The 24,573-nt window shown below is 36.1% G+C and overlaps 1 protein-coding gene across 5 annotated transcripts in view; it reads right to left on the bottom strand.

The window, feature by feature from the left end:
• ERBB4 (erb-b2 receptor tyrosine kinase 4) overlaps positions 1-24,573 on the bottom strand; it is a 1,148,959-nt gene that overhangs the window by 369,805 nt on the left and 754,581 nt on the right. For all 5 annotated transcript variants that reach the window (XM_066278878.1, XM_066278881.1, XM_066278877.1 and 2 more), the window contains exon 5: positions 2,740-2,805. In XM_066278878.1, the coding sequence (XP_066134975.1) occupies positions 2,740-2,805 (66 nt within the window). The remainder of the gene's footprint in view (positions 1-2,739; positions 2,806-24,573) is intronic.

Below are 24,573 nucleotides of genomic sequence, written 5' to 3'. Positions count from 1 at the left end.
TCTCTCACTCTCTCTCTTTCCCTTTAGCTTATGATTTATTTTTCTGAGTCACTGAGGGCTGGCCGTTTCTGCTTCTCACTAACACAATGGTTCAAAGGGAACCTCTACTAGTTTTAATATCTCTTCATGTTCAAGCTTCTAAGGTAGTGCTACCAGCATCTCAGGACCCCAACTGGAAATTCTCTGGGGAGAGATCTGATTGAACTTGCCTAGGTCAGTAACTACTCTTATTACAGGATTTCTTTCTTTTCTTTCTTTCTTCTTTCTTTCTTTCTTTCTTTCTTTCTTTCTTTCTTTCTTTCTTTCTTTCTTTCTTTCCTTTCCTTTCCTTCCTTCCTTCCTTCCTTCCTTCCTTCCTTCCTTCCTTCCTTCCTTCCTTCCTTTCCTTTCCTTTCCTTTCCTTTCCTTTCCTTTCTCTCTCTCTCCCTCTCTCTCTCTCTCTTTCTTTCTTTCTTTTCTTTTTTTTTGATAGAGACAGAGAGAGGGACAGATAGGGACAGATAGACAGGAAGGCAGAGAGATGAGAAGCATCAATTATTTATTGTGGCACCTTAATTGTTTACTGATTGCTTTCTCATATGTGTCTTGACCGGGGGCTACAGCAGAGCAAGTGACCCCTTGCTCAAGCCAGCAACCTTGGGCTCAAGCAGGTGAGCCTTGCTCAAACCAGATGAGCCTGCACTCAAACTGACGACCTCGCTGTTTTGAACCCTGGTCCTCTGTGTCCCAGTCCAAAGTCCTATCCTCTGCTCCACTGCCTGGTCAGGCTTTTATTACAGTATATATTAACTTGAGTACTATTAACATTTTGTTCTGAATAAGTATTCTTTGGTAGAGTGGAGTGAAGCTTTCCTCTGTATCAGTAAGATGCTATTAAAACATCATCTAAAAGTATTATAGTGAGTACATGTATTTCAAACAGTAATCTAATCTTACTTTAGAATCCTGCTTAAAATTCTTATCAAAATGTTGTTGCCCTAAAATGTTTCTTTTTATTACATAAAGTAATATAAGACTTCACTGAGATACTATGTTTTTTCTAGCCCAGAGTTTGATAATACACTGCTTGGCCCAGGAATAGGGAAACAAGCATTTACTTGCATTGCTCAAGCAGAGGAAATTGTTAGAAACTTTTTAGAGAATAAGATCTCCATGTTGGTGATCTCTATCAAATTTCTTATTTATGTACCTTTGCCCTTGCAATGACCACTTCTAGAGATTAATACCACAAATAAATTCATGTACATATACATGAAGTGAAAAAATCATGGTGCATTATAGCATGAAAAGCATGCTGACATTTGAGTAAAAACTTGGCAGGGACAGAAACATACTTCTTAGCATATGCATTAATTGTCTCTGGAAGAATACATAAAAATAGCTGTACCATTTGTTTTCTATTGGTGACTGAAGGACAAAGGTGAGACACAATTAGGAAGAAACCTTTAATTTAATTTTTTTTTTTAGTTTATTCATTTTTAGAGAGAAGAGAGAGAGGATAGAGAGAGACAGGGGGGAGGAGCTGGAAGCATCAACTCCCATATGTGCCTTGACCAGGCAAGCCCAGGGTTTCGAACCGGCGACCTCAGCATTTCCAGGTCGACGCTTTATCCACTGCACCACCACAGGTCAGGCGGAAAGAAACCTTTTATGTTGTACTCTTTCATATTTCATGAATATTAAACATGAGGATGTTTCTGAATTCAAAAATAAATTTAAGAAATTATTTACCACTAGAATAATAGCTTTTCTTACACCTTTTTTTTTCCCTTGGTGGCTTACAAGGTCATTCGTTTTGTATTTTATATTGAAATAATTTAATAAACATAAACTAAGACAAATAGACATCTAAAGTTTTTTCCAATAGTATAACAAATTTCCACAATATCTAATATTTGTATGTTGAAACTTTTAATAATATTTTCTATGTGTCTTCTCTGCTAAAACAAAGAAATGCATTTCAAATGTCCACCATGCTGTTTCCTATATATAATTTCAGACTTTGCAGGAAAAAAGTCTTTACCATTTATGTAGAGTACTTTGTTTTTCTTCTTTTTAAATAAACCATTTATCCTTAGATTATTGAAAATTCAGTTCTGGTTTTAGTATCATATATGACTTTAAGAATGCTAAAACAATTAGATATTTATCTTTATATTCAGTACAATGGTTTTTAAATGTCTTACAATGCTAATAGCTCTTACTTTAATGACTAATACAAGAAACAACATACACTAAAAGCAAGAATCATTGTTATTTTATAGTGAATCTATAACTATGATTCACACAGTTTGTAGCTCTTTGCCCAGAATAGAATTAATACACAGTGACCTTTCCTTTTTTAAAAATTTATTTTTTTCCACTGATTAAGCATTGATGAAGCTACTTGGAAAAGTACTAAGACACTCAGTTAACCTGAAATTGAGTTTTTATTATTTTGTACACATTTGGATTCCCTACTTCCTCTGATGTACAGACTCTAAAGTCATAGTTAATAATCACCACATCTGTGTTGCTGATATCATTAACTTAGAAACAACAATGAAATATAAGAAACTATTAAGCATGTTTTATTTGAAAGAAATTAAATCGGGCAGTTTACTTGAATTCAAGGGGATCTTCCATAAGGAAGCAAAAGCTCATTTTCATGTTGCTGATCACCATAAGTCTGAAAAATCATCAATTATGAAAACCACTCGACCACTGCGAGCCTATGCTTTCTAACTGTCAAGCACTTACAAGTCTGGCAGTGATTCTCTGTGGGTCCCCAGCACCGACCGGTACAGGACTTATGGCAACGTCCACCTGTAGAAGAAGAAATAACACAAGCACATTATAATCTTTCACTCTCTGACAATGAGTCATTCCTCAGAGAATATTCTTGCTCCTTTATGAGGATGTTTATGTCATACTCGAGTTGGAGCATAGCTCACAAAATTCCTGCTTAGGGTAACAAATCCCAAATGTCAAATACACATGTGAAGCTGATAATACAGTCTCTTCATATTCAACATCCTCTCATTGTCATATACAAAAAGAAATCAATACATTTGTAAATTTCAGCAACTAGTAAGAAGTAAATACTTACATGAGATATGTTTCACTTTGATTACTGGACAGTGTTATGCTTATGACCTATTCTACTTAATGAAATTTCTAAAGGTCATGGCTTACTGATCCCAACAGTTAATAAAAATTAAATAAAAAAATTAAGAAGTTGAAGTCTATGAAAACAAGAACATATTTCTATAAACCATCAGAACAAAAAGTTTCAAAAGTAATTTAGATTATCTTTAATTATAGGAAATTATCAAAAGGATGTGACCATCAGTTGAACCTTGAACTAGAAATGGGCAATTAGAGAGGCCTCATGTCTCCCCTGTCCTTGGAATATAATATATTCCAAACTAGCAGCTGTTTCAAGGATGTAGCCTGAGACAGTAAGGTGTTGTTGAGACCCCAATTCAATCTGAATTGAATATATGACTGAACCCAGTGAAGGCCTCTATATAAACTTTAAAGATTCTGGTGAGGGTGTGAAGAAGTCTACTCATCTTGCAGCCATCTAAGATAACTTCCTATATAAGTTCCCTTGCTTAGTAAACCCACCTCCTACCAAGCTGGAGTTGCCTACCTCTTTCTTTAGTCTCTCCTTGCCCTCAGCATATAGGGTCAATGTGCAAACCCACATTTTTATCTAAAAATTTCAAGTATTTTAACAGCTAATTTTTTTAGGAAAACTTAATTTCTATTACTTGATATCCTCCTCTAAAATTATTATTGTTACTACCCTCCTTCTCAAATATCAGCCTTTATCTCCCGTAGTGGCATCTTCCCTTAAAGAGGGTGCTACTGTGATACTTGTCTCAGCAAATACAGCTGTCCGACAGAGAAATTCCCATCAGGACTCAATGAAAAAAAACAAAAAACGTTAGCTAAATAAATTGTGCATAATGACTTTCTTTAAAGTTTATTTCTAAATGTTATAGGTTCACTCTACAGTTTTGTGAGCACAGAGGTATGAAATAGGCTTATATTTAAAATGAAAAGTAGATGTGGAAACATATTAAAAATGAAAGATTTGCTACAGCAGACTCATTAAACCTTCTCTATTAATTGTCTAATATTAATTGCAAATGGAATATGCCTATTCAGGACATTTATTTTAATGTGTCGCAACAATTACAGAATAGGGTTATAGCAAATGTTTTAATATTTTCTTGACCCACAGTTTTTAACTCTTCAACTTGGAAATTCTTCTACCTGAGCAGCTTCTCTCTCTCTATGAGATGGACTGAGTAAAATCATTAAGTTAAATGCTTTAACAGAACAGATTTGGCAGGCACAATCTCTCAGGCTGAACCTCAGACCATCTCAATGCTCAACCCTTCTGCAGGTGAACAGTACTATTTCCAAGTTAACATAACATTTAGCCTCCACTCTAGTCACCTTCTAAAAAGTGGCAGGATTCTTGCCACAACAGAGTTTATGTAAAGCAATTCTCTTTGTGAAGTGCTGCTGCTGCCATCACCGGCCTATAATATCCTGTCACTCTGCCATCTGTTTATTTAGATCTAAACACATTAGAACTACATAATGCAAGCTCATTCTAGCTGACAGGAAAAGGACTCCATCTGGCCTGAACAGTATAACTTTAATCAATGATAATGACAATTATTATTAAAAATCTACTGGGGTTCTTTTGTACAAAGCTAATAAATCTAAATTGATTTAGACCAGCGGAAATTAGAAAGGGCTGTGAATGAAAAGGGAAGCAGTAAAAACTTTTTTTTTTTTGAAAACAAACTTTTTCATGAGAAAACAGTTAACGTCAATGTATATCTTTAGATGTGTTAAAAATCCTTTAAATCGACCCATGAAGTAGTCTGTTCACTGCAACTATCTGAAGCAAAGGATAATCTCCCATTTAACCTATGACTTCACTAATTGTGTTTGGGGCTAATAAAATATAAGCTTTATTCATTGTGCCCAGAGCAACTGAAAAAAAAAAAAAGCTTAATAATATTAGACACTTGAATACCTTCAGTATTCCCCTTTTATTGAATTACATATTTTTTACCTTCTTATATTTGTAGTTTTAATTTACTACCTTAAGGCCAACTACCAGATCCACTAAGAAAAGGATTATGACTATAAAATTTGAATTTGTTTATGGTTCTTGACAAAGCATCAATGCAAGACCTGCCTAATAGGAACAGGTGACCTAGTGCCCCTCCCACCCCCACACACAAAGTTGGAATAATTTAACCTTGACTGCCTACATGTCATTATGAGATTCTGTTTGGTAATTTCATTTTCTAATACTATTTAAACAGAAATAGTTATTACTGCTATAAAAGGAAGCAACAATTGCTTCTTTCTGTGATGTTACTGCATCTTATTTAAATTCCCTCCACCCTTTTAGGAAACGCAAGTAGTGATCCCATCGCAGAATTCTATTTCCCCCAACATGCTGCAGGACCAAGAACTGAATGTACTTCCATAATGGTTTCTCGTTCTGCCCTGTGCTTTATTTCATTATCTCCAGAGCTTTACCCTTTTGGACTTTGCCCAGACATTCAGTTCAGCATTCATCTCTCACACTCTGGGATATATGGCACTTGTGCTAGTACTATAAATATTTTCACTGAGTTTTTGCAATTAAGGAAATGTCGAAATATCTGACCAAAATGTCCAACTGGAGATATTTTTGAGTTAATGCATTTGCCACACTTTTTTATGTCTGTAACCTTGGTCTGATTCCTTGGATACAATTGAATAGTGTATTTTAATGGATTATTATGTTTACTACGTTTTAAATTCTGTTACTAGTTTTTAGTTCCCAACATTTCTGCTGCATGAAAGTACCAAAAGATGAGAGAGTAGATAAAGGGTTTTCTTAATAATGATTTGTCTAAAATTGAAAATTGAAAATATTCACAAACATTTTATTACCTTCCTTGTATCCACCTATCCATAACTATTTCTTGACTACCTTCCATGTCTGTATATTAAGAAGTATGTTAAGTATTGTCATTAGGCTGAAACAGACATGATTACTACTCTAATAGAGTCTCTGTAGGTGTTTAGGAAAAGAAGTCACTAATTCTGAATTTTCAGCCATCCCTTAGCTTAAGAAAGAAGAGTGAGATGAAAAACCAGGTTGAGCTGGAACATTGCCAATGTAACGCTTAGTGGCTCGGAAGTCCGCTATATCCCTTACACAATAATTTATCTATGTGACATCTACAATGAAATCAGTTCAGAGTACTTCAGTGGAGAGGATAAGTATGTCCTCTGGAGAGTCTTGTTTGCCTCCTAACAGAAAGAGGAATACTTTAACTATGGTTCAATATCATTTTGAGAACTTTCTTTCTGTCCTCCGATATCAGGAGGGAAAGAGAACATACATGTCAGTGATATTTTAGTGTGGACCAGTGTTTGTTTTAAGTTTTATATTGATTCGAGAGGAGAGAGAGAGAGAGAAAAAAAAAAAAAGAAACAACTTGTTGTTCCACTTGGCTGTGCACTCATTGATTAGTTCTTGAATGTGCCCTAACCGGGATTGACAAAGCTTGGTGACCTTGGTGCATATGCTTATCTACTCGGGCCGATGCTTTATCTACAGAGCTACCAGGCCAAGGCCGAGTGTGAATCAGCTTTATAAATGATTTCTCTAGTAGTACATTTTTAAAATGAGGACAGAAAAAAGAGGGGTTAGTCCGATACTGACCTTTGTAAATGGGAGAAATGTTTTAGGCACTAAGACTTTGCCAGTGCAATCCAAATCTGCCTATATCCAAGTCCAAATCAGATTCTTTTCTATTATTTATTGTAACAATTCTTTTAAAACTGTGTGGGAAAATATGCCACTTTAAAAAAGAGTCTGACATGCCTTTCTCTTAGTGATAGCATCATTTTTTAATTTAATATTTTTGCTTCCGATAGTTCTCAGTTGAAGAGGTAAGATATAAAATAAATTTTTAAACAAGTATTTCTATAACTTTAGCAACCATTTAAATCTTTAAAATAAGTGCTGTTTAAGCCCTGGCCGGTTGGCTCAGCGGTAGAGCGTCGGCCTGGCGTGCAGGGGACCCGGGTTCGATTCCCAGCCAGGGCACATAGAAGAAGCGCCCACTTGCTTCTCTATCCCCCCCCCCCCTCCTCTCTGTCTCTTTCTTCCCCTCCCGCAGCCAAGGCTCCATTGGAGCAAAGATGGCCCCGGGCGCTGGGGATGGCTCCTTGGCCGCTGCCCCAGGCGCTAGAGTGGCTCTGGTTGCGGCAGAGCGACGCCCCGGAGGGGCAGAGCATCGACCCCTGGTGGGCAGAGCATCGCCCCTGGTGGGCGTGCCAGGTGGATCCCGGTTGGGTGCATGCGGGAGTCTGACTGTCTCTCCCCGTTTCCAGCTTCAGAAAAATACAAAAATAATAATAATAATAAGTGCTGTTTATTGCCTTTTTAATCACAGCAATCACCTCTGCTTTGACAACACATTATTCATCGTAGAAGTGAGCAAATATGACTAAGTTTCTCTTTTGGGCTTGTCCAGCAGATGTTACTAAAAATGTAGCTTTTGCATTCTTTTTTAAGGAACTAGAGTCCCTGAGCCACTTTAATATTTATAAGAGTCATAAATCTATGCTAGAAATTTGCTTGTTTGTGGAACTGACAGGAGAGGTGGGATTTAATTGTACATCTGAACTGCTTTCTGCAAGTCATATGCCAGGACAGTTGAAGAGTTACAAAGTATGAAGTCACTGGTGACCATAAAAGATTATATAGCCACTAGCAAAAAATGAAGTTACATCTGTGGGTTCCTCCTTCAGTCCTTGTAAACTATAGCAGTCTTGACCTCTTAAAAACTACTTTTACTGGGGAATGAGTGAGAGAATAATATTTTTTATGACCATATAATTCACACAAGGGAAGTAAAATATTGATTGAAAGTGTACACTAAACCAGTCCCTATCATAGACAGATGATAAAAAGGTGAGTAAGTCAGTGCCCATTCTTCCAGGAACTTTTAAGGTGTAGGAAATAGGCAGAAAAAATAGCAAATAATTATGCTAATCATAATATTTGCCAGCCCTGGCAGATTACCTCAATGGTAGTGTCAGCCTGGTGAATGGAGAAGTAACCATCTGCTTCTCCACCCTTCCCCCTCACCCTTCTCTCCTTTTCTTGCTCTCTCTCTCTCTCTCTCTCTTCCGCTCCCACAGCCATGGCTTGATTGAATCAAGCTCATTGGCCCAGGCTCTGAGGATGGCTCCGGGCAGCCTCTGCTTCAGGCACTAAAAACAGATCTATTGTGAGCATGGCTACAGATGGGCAGAGCATTGGCCCCAGAGAGGGATCACCAGGTGGATTCCCATCAGATCACACATGAGAGTCTCACTATCTACCCTCCTCTCACTTGGAAAAAGAAGAAAAGATTTTAAAAAAAAGGGAGTGAGTATAATACAATAAGATATTTGAAAGAGATTACATTCATATAAATTTTATTATAATATACTGTTATAATTATTTTATTTTAGTAGTTATTACTTTATCACTACACCCAGTGTATGTTAAACTTTAGGTATTTATAGATTAAAACATAGTTTATATAGGGTTTGGTCCTATCCATGGTTTCAGTAATTCATTGGGGATCTGGAAACACATCCACCACAGCTATTGTACTTTAAATATTAAGATATAATCAGATGCTTGGTAACCAAATTTACAGAATTAAACAATATAAAATTATGCAGTCTCTCACTTCCCAGTATTTACTCCTTGATTTGTGGGTACATTTCCATGAGGTGGCACTTTTCCCTCTTTAGCCCTAAAACATTCATAAACCATCCATGTTATAGTAAAGTTAAAATATGATTCCAGCAAGTAATGTATTAGTAGGGTTTACAGATATTAATAAAGGTGGAATTGCTTTTTTTTATCAGATGTTAATATTTCCCTTGTTTTTGTCTGACAGTTCTCATTGGCATGTGTTTATGCATGCCCACACTTTTGTTATGTAAATTGACTTTACATTTTCTCCTATTCTCAATTCAATCTTATCTTGCCTATGATTTGAAAGTTAATTATTGAATGGAAACTGACTTTCATACACTTTATTATTCAAAAAAAGATGGGCAAGTATTTTCACTAACTAGGAAGACAATGTTAACCAAAAAAACACAACAACTCAATATAATTGGATTTTTTTATCTAGCAATATATTCAACCAGAGTTAGTATTTTGAAATGCTTTAAGTAATCCATGGATTGAAAAAGAAATAGATAATGTTGACCGCATTAAACTTAGTTTTTCTATAAGCACCATTATGTTATTCAAACAATCTATAGATGAAGAATTTAGAAAGAGCATACTCACATGTTATTTGATACTCATGTAATCAAGAGTACTTTTGAACAAAGTGTGAAACATGTCAAGTTTAGCTCACAGTACTAAAAACAAATAATAAAGCCTGACCTGTGGTGGCACAGTGGATAAAGCGTCAACCTGGAAATGCTGAGGTCGCCGGTTCAAAACCCTGGGCTTGCCTGGTCAAGGCACATATGGGAGTTGATGCTTCCAGTTCCTCCCCCTCTTCTCTCTCTCTGTCTCTCCTCTCTCTCTCTCTCTATCCTCCCTCTCCTCTGTAAAATGAATAAATAAATAAAAATTAAAAAAAATAAAAAAAAAACCAAACAAATAATAAAAATAATAAAAACCCACCCCTTTCTCAGGGGCTCAACTTCCTACTGCAAACTTCTGACTGCCAAAGGACCCAGCATCTCTCTTGGTATGACCTAAGGTAGAATTACTGACAGATAGCTAATGAACTGACCAGTTAATCTGGCACACAAAATTCTGCACAGGTTTGAAAGTCCTGAATTGACTTAGCAAATTTTCATTTTTCTTGAGTCCTTCTGTAAATGTAGATCAATCTGGAGAAGAAATGATCATAGCAGAAATCTCAAGTACAGACAGAAGGCTGGCCAGGGAGGGCTGGGAAAACCTACAGGAGTATCATTCTTCAAAACCTCTTAAATCATACATGGGGCAAACTGCTACTCTGTTAGCATGTTGTTGTAGAGTGATCTGTTTCTACATTTAGACTCAAGTAGAATGACCAGATCTATATAAATTTTAGCCAAAAGGAAATTTGATAATAATCTATGTAGAACTTTTATTTGCTGACTCTCTCTTATATCTATAGTCTTATTTGATCAAATGAGTGACTGATAGAAGTAATCTAATATATACAATGCCAAAATGAAATAAATATTATCAGACAATTTTCATCGAATAGAAAGAGCTGCTAAAATGATCTCTATGATATTGTACACTCCTCAGAGCACACCTTCAAAATCCTTTAGGCTTTGAGAAGAACTTCAAAGAGAAAAAGTTAAGGAGGACAAATGCTTTTACAAAAAGTTGTATTATCAATAATAGAATGATTCAAATTATAAGGAAAATTAATTTTTTTTCTGGAACACTTTTATTTTGATTCTGTCAAACATTTCTTCCAAATCAAGCAAGCAGGAAGCATTAATTCTGTTAACACAGAATAGAATATAGAAATTCTATCTACCGTGGAACAGAATTGGTTCCAGTCAGTGTCAGAAGCATTCTGAACATATAAATAAAGGGGCCCGAATAAAGTAGAACACCTTACTGACAGACTTAATGAAAATATTAAGATGTGTCTTCTGTATGCAATCAACAACAGTAACATGGATAGCTAGATTTATGAACAATTATGATGAACCATCCAGGCCAACAAAGGTATCCAGGAATATCCTTTAGAGTACAGTCTCTCTAGACAGTAACCCCGTGGAAGGCTGCAGGGAATAACTTGTTCATCCTTATGTTGTAGTGGCCAGAACACTCCAGGAATGGTCTAAGAATTTTATGTATATTTGTCAGATTAACCCTCATCTAACCCAATTTTCTTAGAAAAAGAAAGTCATATGTGTCAGAGAAAAGACCTTAGTGAGGTCTTTTCTCTGACACATATGACTAAATATTAAATGTTCTGGACAGATTTTATTTATTTCTAATACATGCTCATATAAAAGAGAAATTATAAATGCAGAAAATTATAAAAGAAAAAATCATTTATAAATTCTTCATTCTGTTTTCCATTTTTAAGAACTATGTAGTTTTTAAATAATGTAATACTCTATCTAATTTTATGACCTGAATTTTCCCGTTATAACTTATCCTAAATATTTTAGGTGACATTTACATTTTTATAAATGTATAAATGTATGAGAGTAATCATAGCATATGTACTATTATTTGTCCCAGTTCATAGAGAACAGAAACATCTTAAAAGTAGAACCAGAGACTTGTTCCTTCATATCATTATCAGTCCTTTTTCACACAGTGCATTTGCTTGTCAAAATTATTTTGTACTTTTTTGTTTATTTCTAAGTGGCATTTACTTTGATTCTATCACTTGCTTATTAAGGTTCAGCAGTAAATGGAGCTAAAATAATGTCAATTAAATATAAACACTCTTTAGTAAATTGGCATTTATAATTATAATAGGAAATTACAGTCCTGTTTTACTAAAGATAAAGCATTTGAAAATACTATTGAGTATGTAAACTAATTTACAGTATTGTCATTCACTGCTTTAAGTATTTATAAAAGTGCTGGTAAAATGCAGAAAACACAAGCTTTGAAATCATTTTAATCTGTGTTTAGTTTCCATTATTTATAATTGGTGGGAGCTTGGGCAAGAGACTTTAGCTAAGAGCTGACTTTCTTCATTAGTAAAATACAGATGATGATACTTCTTGTATATGTTAGGGATAACTAAGTGGAATAATTTATGTAAAATGTCTGGCATGTAATAAGCCTCGGTCAATGTTAATTCCTGTTGCCCTCCCTAACAACACTGTGTAGAAAAATACTAGAGAACAGCAAAGAGAGGCAGAGTTGAAGACAGTGGTAGGGGCAGAGAAACAAGTAATCTAGAAACAGAGGTATTAATACAGACAAGAGTTGCAATGATCGATAGGGTACCACCTATTGTCAAACCACAGAAAAAGGGGTGGATATGACATCTTAGGGACTTGGACAGGCTTGGCAGATAAGAACAAGTGGGTTTCAGAGGAGTCTGCTACTTGGCAAAGTTTGAGAAGCCATAGTCTCAGCAGGAATGTTACTAATAATCCAAACGCAGTGACATCTTACTCTGTTACTGGGACATCAAACTCTTGTATATTTCAGACTAGTGTACAGGAAGGATGAAAGGGTGCAGAGAATATGTTGAGGTAGGTATCAGAAACAAGAAAAAAGAACTCAGTGGTGGAGCCATTCTTTGGATTACTACAGAGGATCAGATGCCATTGACGCTGGGGTCTCTGCCCTCTCCCTGACCCTCATTTGTGAAACTGCTTGAGTGGAGGTGCAGATGGATCTATGCAGAACTCCACCATGCAGAACTCCATCATCCACATGTTCAGTTTGGAGTAGTGTTGTATTTGGGAGACATGTTTCAATAGCCAAAACTCAACCAAAATAACTTTTCCTCTCATAGAGCATTAAATGGCATCCAAAACATTGCCCATGGCCACAGAGCTAAATCTTCTCTCACATAACTTCCACTCTCTGAAGTCCCTCATTCACCACCAGCCCAGCCCCAAGATCTCTCTTTGTCTCTTCATGCCTTCTCTAATCACAAAGCATTCACCTTTCAGTCTTTCCCCCTTGAATCGCTATGTAATTGATCAATTTAGCCATCCTACCTAAATACATTTTGTTTTCATCCAGCTTTATGTTTAAATAATTTTCTGCCCATTTCTTATTATGTACCACTAGGAAGACTTTGTGTGTGTGTGTGTGTGTGTGTGTGTGTGTGTGTGTGTGTGTGCATGTAGTGGTTTGGTCTAGTGGGCTAGAAAGATAAGCTGGCAGACACAGAATACTTTAGCCAGGTAGAAGGGAAAACCATGAATATTCCCACAGTTGTCATTATAATCCTGTCAGAGTAGATATTACTTGAGAAGCAATGCACTGGTCTGTTTCATCATGAGCATAAGGAAGTTTTCCATTATCTGAGTGTTGGCATGGTCTCCATGAGCAGTCTCTGTTTTTATCTGTCTTCCACTTGACAGCTCCCAGAATAGATCTATCTGCTCTATGAATTAATAAAAAATGGGTATTATCATGGGAAAACTGAAATGGATGAAATTTTGACAAGCTCCTTAAGGAAAGGAACCATTTTTCCCTCCACAGTTCCTAACCATACTCAAAACACAGTAGGCTTCCAGATCACATAACTCAACATTTCCTTTACAGAGAGGCCAGTATCGTCATGCTCTAGTGCTAACCCAGCTTCTTCCACCATGAGTAAATAATGAAGAGCCTTATAATGTCTATGGTGTGGGATTTTATAATTATCGATGGGACCATTAATCTTGTAGCCTCTCTTTTTTATTATATCTTAGACTGCAACTGAGTTTTTGTTACAGATTGCTAGCCTGTAGCAGTCAATTGGGGAGAAGAGACTTCACTGAGTTAGATAACAAAGAAAAATGGGTAACAAATTGGAAAAGACTAGTTAGATCCATAGGCCTATATTAAGCAAATTCTTTTGAAGTATAACAGTCAGACATCGCAACTTATGTTCCTACATTTCTTTCATTAGTCAAAAGGATTTAGCTATATTGAGATATATATCCCCCCTCTAAGTTCTCACACATAAAATAAAAACAACACAAACAAATAAGCACATTTTTAAGATGGCACTGTAAGTCTAAAGAATTAAATGTGATTTTAAAATTGATGGAGGTTATAAGAAAGTAACTCAAAAGATATTATAGTCAGTAATGAGCTTAAAATGTCTAGGTGTAAAATGTTTTCAGTTGGTCCCGGCAGAGCGACCCCCCGGAGGGGCAGAGCATCGCCCCCTGGTGGGCAGAGCGTGGCCCCTGGTGGGCGTGCCAGGTGGATCCCGGTCGGGCGCATGCGGGAGTCTGTCTGACTGTCTCTCCCCGTTTCTAGCTTCAGAAAAATACAAAAAAAAAATGTTTTCATTAATTTAACTTTGAAGTTTACACCCAGAAACTAAACTTCAAGAATAATGGAGTTACATTTTAAAACTAGGATTCCATCAACAGGTATTTCACTAGCGTTCCCTGTTGATGTAGTACTAGACAAATCTGGAAACTGAGTTATTTACACACACACACACACACACACACACACACACACACACATAAAGATAAATTACTTATAAACACTGCATATGTATCTATTGTATTCTACCACAATATGACTTAAAATTAAGTATCAGCCCTACTACCTATCATTCTTCACCAGGGCACTATTTTCTAAAAACTAATATTGGTTTTGTAACCATCTGAAATACAAATCATCCAGATAGAATGAAAGTCCCTATCAACTAGCATATTAAAGACTTAGTCAGAGCTGAGATATAATGTGATTTTATCACATAGCAGGCCTTGTTCTAGGCGATTTATTTCCTGTGACAAACTTAGGAGGAAAATAATATCAATAGTACAAATGAGAAAGCCAGGGTCAGAGAAGTTCAATAATTTGTCTAAGATCACATAATAAGTGATAGGGTTGATGTAGCCCTAAGATTAGAGCCCAAAAATATTGGTTCCAAATTCCATACTCTTAATCTATTACTCTCTCTCTCTTTAGAAATATATTATATATATAATATATATACATACACACACATATATACACATATATATGTATGTATATATATATTTAACTTGTATGTAACTTATAATTTTTATAGTAGTCATGTGGAACAAAGGAGGGCAGAATGCAGAATATAGATTAAAACCACTAGAAAGACAAACTTTAACAATCGGCTTGGTTTCTGATTCAAATACCGAGGAAGCTACATGTAGTTAGAAGTTCAAGAAACCATCAAGCAAGAAATTTGAATGAGATCAATAGCCCAGACACTTATTCAAAGTCATCTAGGAAGTGACTTAAGTAGAGTTAAAAAAAAAAAAAAAAGATGATTCAGTCACTCACCAAGGCCTTTGATTTGTATGTAGGGAATTAGCAACATATAGCAGATGACTTCAAAGGGCAGGGTGGAGGGTACAATATATGGCTGTCAGCAGCATTTAAAAAATATGTTCTTCCCTACAAAATTATAGGTGTATCTGCTTATAAACGATGATGAGAAGCTAAGCAAAGGCTGATTAGAGTCCCCAGCTTTAGGATGGGTTACAAGATAGGAGGCATCTTTATGAAAGTGCAGATCTCCAGCTACAAACATAGCAATGATAACAACTAATATTTATCGAGAAATTACTAAATGGCAGGCAGTGTTTTAAACATTTACAACCATTATCACAATTCAGTCCAATGTGAGGAAAATGAAGGATAAAGGGGTTGACTAATTACAATTAGAAATTCCTGGCATCACAATTCAAATTCATGTGAACCCCAGAGCTTGAGCTCAGTCACTAGAAACTCCTTAAGGCAAAGAAATAGAAGAATAATTGTGCCAAAAAGTGAAGATTCAGGGGGGTCTGTCCTACAATAGACCTTTCTAGGTCAAATAAAAGGTTTTAGTAGGGAGGAAAAGAAAAGGAGAGAAGAAGAGCAAATATATGTAATTTTTCTCTTTATAATTACCCATTTAATTATTTTTTAAATTTTATTTAATTTTTTTAGAGAGAGAGGAGAAAGAGAAAGAGATAGAGAAAGTGGGGGAGAAGCAAGAAACATCAACTCATAGTAGTTGCTTCCAGTATTTGCCTTGACCAGGCAAGCCCAGGGTTTTGAACCAGCGACCTCAGCGTTCCAGGTTGATGCTTTATACACTGCACCACCTCAGGTCATGTCCACTTAAATATTTTAAAGCAACATGTATTACACTGTTACTCTAAATTAATTTACTATTAATGAAACAAATCTGAGTTTTTTTATCTCAGATAAAAGGCCTCAGAAATCATTTATCATTCCAAAAGAATGTTACAAAATGGCACAGCATTAATTTACTGTTCTCTGCTAACTTAAACCAGGCAGACATCTGTCAATTATACAAGGGCCGTTAGACATTGGTTCATCCCAGTAAAAATACACACCAAATATTTTCAATAAAGTATAGGATATTTAAGATTATATAACAATGAAATATCGAAATGAAGAGATGCTAATGGTTAGCTAGCATTCCATTGCTTTTAAAAACTTTTATAGTTTTATCATTGTATTTTTTCCTATAAAGCAATTTTTTTTACTCTGAAAAATATATTTCGTCATACATTATATAGTTATAGCAAATTATTAACAAAGTAGTAACTGTAGCTTATAGTTAACTAGTTTAATGCTGTAGTCTACTTCATAAGTACAAGTTGGAATTCATTATATATATAGAAAATACTTGTTTTAAAAATACTACTGGCCCTGGCCGGTTGGCTCAGTGGTAGAGCATTGGGCTGGCATGTAGAAGTCCTGGGTTCGATTCCTGGCCAGGACACACAGGAGAAGCACCCATTTGCTTCTCTACTCCTCCCCCTCTCCTTCCTCTCTGTCTCTCTCTTCCCCTCCCGCAGCGAGGCTCCATTGGAGCAAAGATGGCCCGGGCGCTGGGGATGGCTCCTTGGCCTCTGCCCCAGGCGCTGGAGTGGCTCTGGTCGCAGCAGAGCGACACCCCAGAGGGGCAGAGCATCGCCCCCTGGTGGGCAGAGTGTCACCCCCTGGTGGGCATGCCTGGTGGATCCCGATCGGGCGCATGCGGGAGTCTGTCTGACTGTCTCTCCCCATTTCCAGCTTCAGAAAAATACAAAATTACAAAAAAAAATACTACCTAGATCAATATCTTTATTTAATAAAGCACAAGGAAGTAGGAGAATCGAATTGGCTGATCAGGATACCTAATTTTAAGACAGCTTTTCCTTTGCACTTTTTTAAATCGGGATTTCTTTTCTTTCATATATTTCTCTTACTTATAAGGAGAACTTTAAAAGAAATGTCACTGCATAATTTCCTTCCCACTTTTTTCTTCCCTGCTTAGAAAGAGCAACTACAATTGTCAAAAGAATCACCTCTAAATAGAACATAATTTGTTCTTGCCAGCCAGCAAAGAATTAGATAAAAGTTGTACAGGGCTGCTTGCAACAATCTAGGCTTAAAAGATTGTTAAGTGGGTTAGCAGCTTGATTTTATTCATTTGTCTCCAGCTCTCTGTAGAGATGCCAGCTCCCCTGCCCCAACCCTTCAGTGTAACCAGCAATCTCTTCTCTACTTCTGCCCCAACCTTTGAAATAAAAGTGGCTTAGTGATTGTCAACACCAACAGGAGAGAGACAACACACATAAAACTTCATCTTGGCAATTGTTATGAAAAGGAAAACTTCAAAACACAATTTTCAGTCTCTTATAGACCTCCTCCTTTTACTTCAAGTCTTTCTCTAAGAGATGAGAAATTAGAGAAAGAAAAGGAAAACAGTAAGCTCTTTAAATTCTATTAAATCTTGCAATTGAGTTCCATGACACCACTTTCATTAGTAAGTGAGAAAAAACGTGTGAAGAACAGTAATGAAATATAGGAATGATGGTTGTAAGACAGGACACGGGCAGACAGTCATTCTGAACCCACTACAGAGTAGACAAATCACAGAAAAATAGAAGATGGGTAAGACTGAGTGGGTTCAGTATGATTTTCATTCAATTTTACCTAGTTGCTTTAAACACCAAATATACAATCAGGGCTTTACGTTTTAAAAAGTTCAACTATGAAATTCTTTGTGAATCTCTTTTACATGTCGTAGGTGCTTATTATTTGAGTCAATATAAATTTTATTTGGTTTGAATGAGTATCTTTTTAAAACTTTGAGTCCATTTTTATCAACCTAGCATTTCAGCCCCTTTACTTAATTCTTTTGAGCTTGGAATTATATGCAAATATGGCACAATAATATCCCATTGTATATAAATGCCATATTTTGCTTATCCACTCATCCATCTATAATCTTTGGAATGATTTATTTATGATTGAATCACCTGTATTAGATTTTCTTTGTTGCCGTAAAATTTAAACAGAGTGTGTAACTTTTATTACTTTTTTTCCCCAATGAGATAAGTGTCATTCAGTTTCAAAAATCTCCAATTTCAAAAACTCAGCATTTCAAAAAATGTTAGTACTTACTAGTTCAAAGAAAACCTGATTCAAAGAAATTCTGATTGCCTGGCCTTGCTTCATTCTGTCTGAACTGTGTAAAATGCTTTTTCATTATATAGCAATGTTTGGTTAAGTAATGATATAAAATTATTTCCAATACAGATTCCCACAGTGAAAGTCTTATAAAATCTACTTTAAAATAAGTTTCAGAGAAACAATAAAATCTGAAGACTGCCCCACACTGGATAATCTGAACCCCAGAGATTGGTTATATTATAAAATTTTGATCTTTTCAACCAATCACTGGAAGACAGCAAATCCTTATTACTAAAATTTGCAAATTGCCAATGCTCCCAGTAACCCCAAATGGGACTCTAAATACGTACCTTACAGAATTTCAATAAAAATTGGAAATAGGATTCATTAAATGCCTATCATATACCAGGCCTAGCAGGTCACAGGCACTTAATGCATTATTATTGTTATTATTGAAATTACTGATCAAACTTTCATATAACAACAGAGAGCTACAAATTCTAAACGAAGGACTCAGGTTTTTGGTATTTGACTTATTTGCAGCAAACCCATACAATCTAGGCCATTTGAATCAGCACATGGTTTGAAATACATGCAAATCAATACTATAATGAGATACGACCTCATACCTATTAGATTGGCTATTATCAATAAGACAGGTGTTGGACAGGCTGTGGAGAAAAAAGAACCCTCATTCACTGCTGGTGGGAGTGCAAATTAGTACAACATTATGGAAGAAAGTATGATGTTTTCTCAAAAAATTAAGAATAGAATTACCATATGAGCCAGCAATTCCTCTACTGGGTATCTACCCCCCAAACTTGAAAACAATGCTATGTAAATACACATGCAGCCCCATGTTCACTGCAGCATTGTTTACAGTGGCCAAAACATGGAAAAACCAAAGTGTCCCTCAATAGAGGATTGTAAAGAGATGTGGTACATATATACAATGGAATACTACTCAGCCATAAGAAATGGTGACCTATTGCCATTTATTTCAACATAGATGGACCTTGAGAACATTATATTGAGTGAAATAAGTAAATCAGAAAAAAAGCTAAGAACTGTATGATTTCACACATACTGTATTTCCCCATTCATAAGATGCTCCCATTTTGAAAATGCACCTTAATTTTGGGGCCTGAAATTTGAAAAAAAAAGACAATAAGCATAAAAAAGTGGGAAATGCAAGTAAAAAACTTTACAACAATAAGTGTAAAAACAAGTGTGAAAAAGAAGAATCTGTAAGAAAAAACTACAACCACTGTACAAGACGCACCCAGTTTTTAGGCCCCAAAACTTTCGCAAAAGGGTATGTCTTATACATGGGGAAATATGGGATAGCTAGGATATAAAACTGAGACTCATGGATATAGATAAAAGGGAAGTAGTTACCAGGGGAAAGGGGATATGGAGGAGGTGGGGGGGGCAAGGAGAACGGGGTAAAGAGGAACAAATATAAGGTGACGGAAAATGATCTGACTCTGGGTGATGAGTATACAATATAATCAACAGTTCAAATGCTATAGAAATGTTTACCTGAAACCTGTGTACTCTTATTGATCAATGTCACTGTGTTAAAGCTAATTTTCTAAATAAAATTTAAAATGAAAAAAAATATATATTCATCATAATAGGCTTTGTTAATCATTTTTACTAGCCTACCAATTCTACACCAGGTCAGTGCTACTTATACCTGTCCCTAGAATAAATTGGAAAACTTGACAATATATAGGTCCCTATCCTTAAACCAAACTTATTCAGGGAGTATCTCTGGGAGTCCTTTCTGATATGTGTCAAATTTGGAAAACATTCATCTACTTATCTCTGGACATAAACAACCTTGTCCTTTCATAATGTTAGACCATAATATGTAACACCTCTGCTGTCACTTTACATAAAAGTCATTTTTCTTCTAACAAGTTATGGCTTTGAAGTTTTATTTATAGGTAGAAAATTAAGCATTTTAAGCAGCATGCTTGTAGGAAACAGAGGAGTTAATCTTTGAGGCAGAAGCTCTGTTTACTCCAAGAGGGAATATTTCTGTAAGACTTTTACTCAAAGAGAGATAATGTCTATCAATTATTCCTGCAGAAATCTTGAGTGTAAGGAGTCAACATGTATGCAGAAGCTAAGTGTACTGTTTAATAATTTAAATAAAAAATGTTAGAAGAATATGACCCCGGAGACAGAGATTTTTTTATCTCTATAAATTTTTAGTTAAATTGCCCAGTTGCTAAAATGGTTCTTTCCTGAGTAGTGCATGTGTGTCTTATTCAGCACTTACTCCACAGGAGAATAGGGGCCACATGCATGATGTGTAGGCTTCATTTTCTCTCTGTTTCATTAGAGAGATAAATAACAAGCATTGGGCAGGGTTAGCCCAGCACTACCTCCAAAGGATTATTATTTTTTTAATTTATTGTGTTTACATAGATTCTAGTGTTGCCACGATTGCACCCCCCACCTCTGTATTCCTCTCAACATATCCCTTGTCCCCCTCTCAACAGCTCCCTCCCCGCTTCTCTTCAAGTTTAATTCTGTTTCTCAGTTCACATTGTGAGGTCATATGATATTTTTCTTTCTCTGTCTGACTTATTTCACTTAACACAATAGTTTCCAGGTCCATCGTGTTATTGCAAAAGGTAATATTTCCTTCTTTTTAATGGCCCCATAGTATTCCATTGTGTATATGTACCACTGCTTTATAATCCACTCGTCCACTGACGGACACTGGGGCTGTTTCCAGATCTTCGCTATTGTGAAGAATGCTGCCATAAACATGGGAGTGAATTTCTTTTTTTGAATCAGTCCCACAGTGTTCTTGAGATATATTCCTAAAAGTGGGATGGCTGGGTCAAAAGGCATTTCCATTTTTAATTTTTTGAGGAGTCTCCATACTGTTTTCCACAATGGCTGCACCAGTCTGCATTCCCACCAGCAGTGCAGGAGGGTTCCCTTTTCCCCACATCCTCACCAGCACCTATCCTGTGTTGTTTTGTTAATGAGCGCCATTCTGACTGGTGTGAGGTGGTATCTCATTGTGGTTTTCATTTGCATTTCTCTAATGATTAGCAATGTTGAACATTTTTTCATCTGTCTATTGGCCATCTGTATATCCTCTTTGAAGAAGTGTCTATTCATTTCTTTTGCCCATTTTTTTTTTGTATTTTTCTGAAGTTGGAAATGGGGAGGCAGTCAGACAGACTCCCGCATGTGCCTGACCAGGATCCACCAGGGTACGATGCTCTGCCCATCTGGGGCTTCGCTCTGCTGTAACCAGAGCCATTCCAGTGCCTAAGGCAGAGGCCATTCAGCCATCCTCAGTGCCCGGGCCAACTCTGCTCAATGGAGCCTTGGCTGCGGGAGGGGAAGAGAGAGACAGAGAGGAAGGAGAGCGGGAGGGGTGGAGAAGCAGGTGGGTGCTTCTCCTGTGTGCCCTGGCTGGGAATCAAACCCGGGACTCCTGCACGCCAGGCCAATGCTCTACCACTGAGCCAACCAGCCAGGGCCTCTTTTGCCCATTTTTTTATATTATTTTTATTAATTTTAATATAGTGACATTGATAAATCAGGGTACCTATGTTCCAAGAAAACATCTCCAGATTATTTTGACCTTTGATTATGCTGCATACCCCTCACCCAAAGTCAGATTGTCTTCTGTCACCTTCTATCTGATTTTCTTTGTGCCCCTACCCTCCCCCTACCCCCTCCCTCGCCCCCTCCCCACCCCTCCAGCCCACTCCCTGTTACCAACACATTCTTGTCCATGTCTCTGAGTCTCATTTTTATGTCCCATCTATGCATGCTTTTGCCCATTTTTTGATTGGATTGTTTGTCTTACTGGTGTTCAGTTTTACAAGTTCTTTATAAATTTTGGTTTCTAACCCCTTATCAGTTGTACTGTCAAATATGTTCTCTCATTGTGTGGTTTGTCTTTTTATTCTGTAAATATTGTCTTTACCTGTACAAAAGCTTTTTAGTTTGATATAGTCCCATTTGTTTATCCTGTCTTTTATTTCATTTGCCTGTGGAGATAAATCAGCAAATATATTGCTGCGAGAGATGTCAGAGAGCTTACTGCCTATGTTTTCTTCTAAGATGCTTATGGTTTCATGACTTACATTTAAGTTTTTTTATCCATTTTGAGTTTATTTTTGTGAATGGTATAAATTAGTGGTCTAGTTTCATTTTTTTGCAGGTAACTGTCCAATTTTCCCAACACCATCTGTTAAAGAGACTGTCTTTACTCCATCATATGCTCTTACCTCCTTCGTCAAATATCAATTATCCATAAAGGTGTGGGTTTATTTCTGGGTTCTCTGTTCTGTTCCATTGATCTATATGCCTGCTCTTATGCTAGTACCAAGCTGTTTTAAGTACAATGGTCTTGTATATAACTTGATATCAGGAAATGTGATACTTCTCACTTTATTCTTCTTTTTCAAGATTGCTGAGGCCATTTGTATTCTTTTTTGGTTCCATATAAATTTTTGGAATATGTGTTCTATATCTTTGAAGTATGTCATTGGTATTTTAATTGGCATTGCATTGAATTTATACATTGCTTTGGGTAATATAGACATTTTGATGATGTTTATTCTTCCTAACCATGAGCACGGTATATGCTTCCACTTGTTTGTGTCTTCCTTGATTTCTTTTATCAATGTTTTATAATTTTCCGAGTACAAGTCTCTAGCCTCCTTGGTTAAATTTACTCCTAGGTACTTTAATATTTTGTTGCAATCATGAAGGAAATTGTTTTCTTAGTTTTTCTTTCTGACAGTTCATTGTTAGTGTATAAAAATGCCTCTGATTTCTGTGTATTAATTTTATATCCTGCCACCTTGCTGAATTCATTAATCAGGTCCAGTCGCTTTTTGCCTGAGACCTTAGGGTTTTCTATATACAGTGTAATATCATCTGCAAATAATGATAGTTTTACTTCTTCATTTCCAGTTTGGATGCTTTTTATTTCTTCTTGTCTGTTTGCTGTAGCTAGTACTTCTAATAATATGTAGAATAAGAGTGTTGAAAGGGGTCACACCTGTCTTTTTCTTGATATTAAGGTGAATGCTTTTAATTTTTGCTTTTAATTAATTATGATGTTGGCTGTAGGTTTTTCATAGATGGCCTTTATCATGTTGAGGTATGTTCCCTGCATTCCCACTTTGCTGAGAGTTTTGATCATAAATGGGTGCTGGATATTATCAAATGCTTTTTCTGCATCTATTGAAATTATCATGTGGTTTTTCTCCTTCCTTTTGTTTATGTGATGAATCACATTGATTGATTTACAAATATTGTACCATCCTTGCCTCCCCAGAATAAATCCCACTTGATCATGATATATGATTTTTTTCATGTATTGCTGGATCCAGTTTGCTAATATTTTGTTGAGGATTTTATTATAAATTCATCAGGGATATTGGCCTATAATTTTCTTTCTTTGTGTTGTCTTTGCCTGGTTTTGGAATCAGAATTATTCTCACCTCATAAAAGAAGTTTGGAAGTCTTCCTTCCTCTTGAATTTTTTGAAATAGTTTGGGAATGATAGGAGTTAGTTCTTCTTTGAATCTTTGGTAGAATTCACCTGTGAAACCATCTGGCCCAGGACTTTTGTTTGTTGGGAGTTTTTTGACAACTATTTCGATCTCATTTGTTGTAATAGGACTGTTTAGATTTTCTGATTCCTCCAGATTGATTTTTGAAAGATTATATGTTTCAAGGAATTTGTCCATTTCACCTAGGTTGTTTAATTTTTTGGCATACAGTTCTTCATAGTATTTTCTTACAATATTTTATATTTCTGTTGTGTCAGTTGTTATTTCTCCACTCTCATTTCTAATTTTATTTATTTAAGTCCTTTCTCTTTTTTTTTTGGTGAGTCTTGTTAAAGGTTCATTGATCTTGTTTACAATTTCAAAGAACCAGCTCTTGGTTTCATTGATCCTCTGTATTGTTTCTTTAGGCTCTATGTCATTTATTTCCACTCTGATCTTTATTATTTCCTTCTTTCTACTCTCTGGGCTGTATTTGCTATTCTTTTTTAGTTCTTTCTGATTCAGGATTAGGTTGTTTATTTGAGCTTTTTAAGGTATGCCTGTAGTGCTATGAACTTTCCTCTCAGTACTGCTTTTGCTGTGTCCCATATATTTTGAGTTGTTGTATGCTCATTATCATTTGTTTCTGGGAATTTTTTATTTCTTTTTGATCTCATTATTCATCCATTCGTTTTTAAGTATCAGGCTACTTAGTTTCCATGTGTTTGAGAATTTTTCAGTCTTTCTGTTGTGGTTGATTTCTAGTTTCATACCATTGTGATCAGAGAAAATGCTTGATGATTTTAATCTTCTTAAATTTGTTGAGACCTCTTTTGTGCCCTAACATGTGGTCTATCCTAGAGAATGGACCATGAG

The sequence above is a fragment of the Saccopteryx bilineata genome, chromosome 5 (genome assembly GCF_036850765.1).
Source record: "Saccopteryx bilineata isolate mSacBil1 chromosome 5, mSacBil1_pri_phased_curated, whole genome shotgun sequence".
Lineage (NCBI taxonomy): Eukaryota > Metazoa > Chordata > Mammalia > Chiroptera > Emballonuridae > Saccopteryx > Saccopteryx bilineata.
Note: the sequence above shows the minus strand (reverse complement) of the source record. Positions and strands in the feature narration are given on the sequence as shown.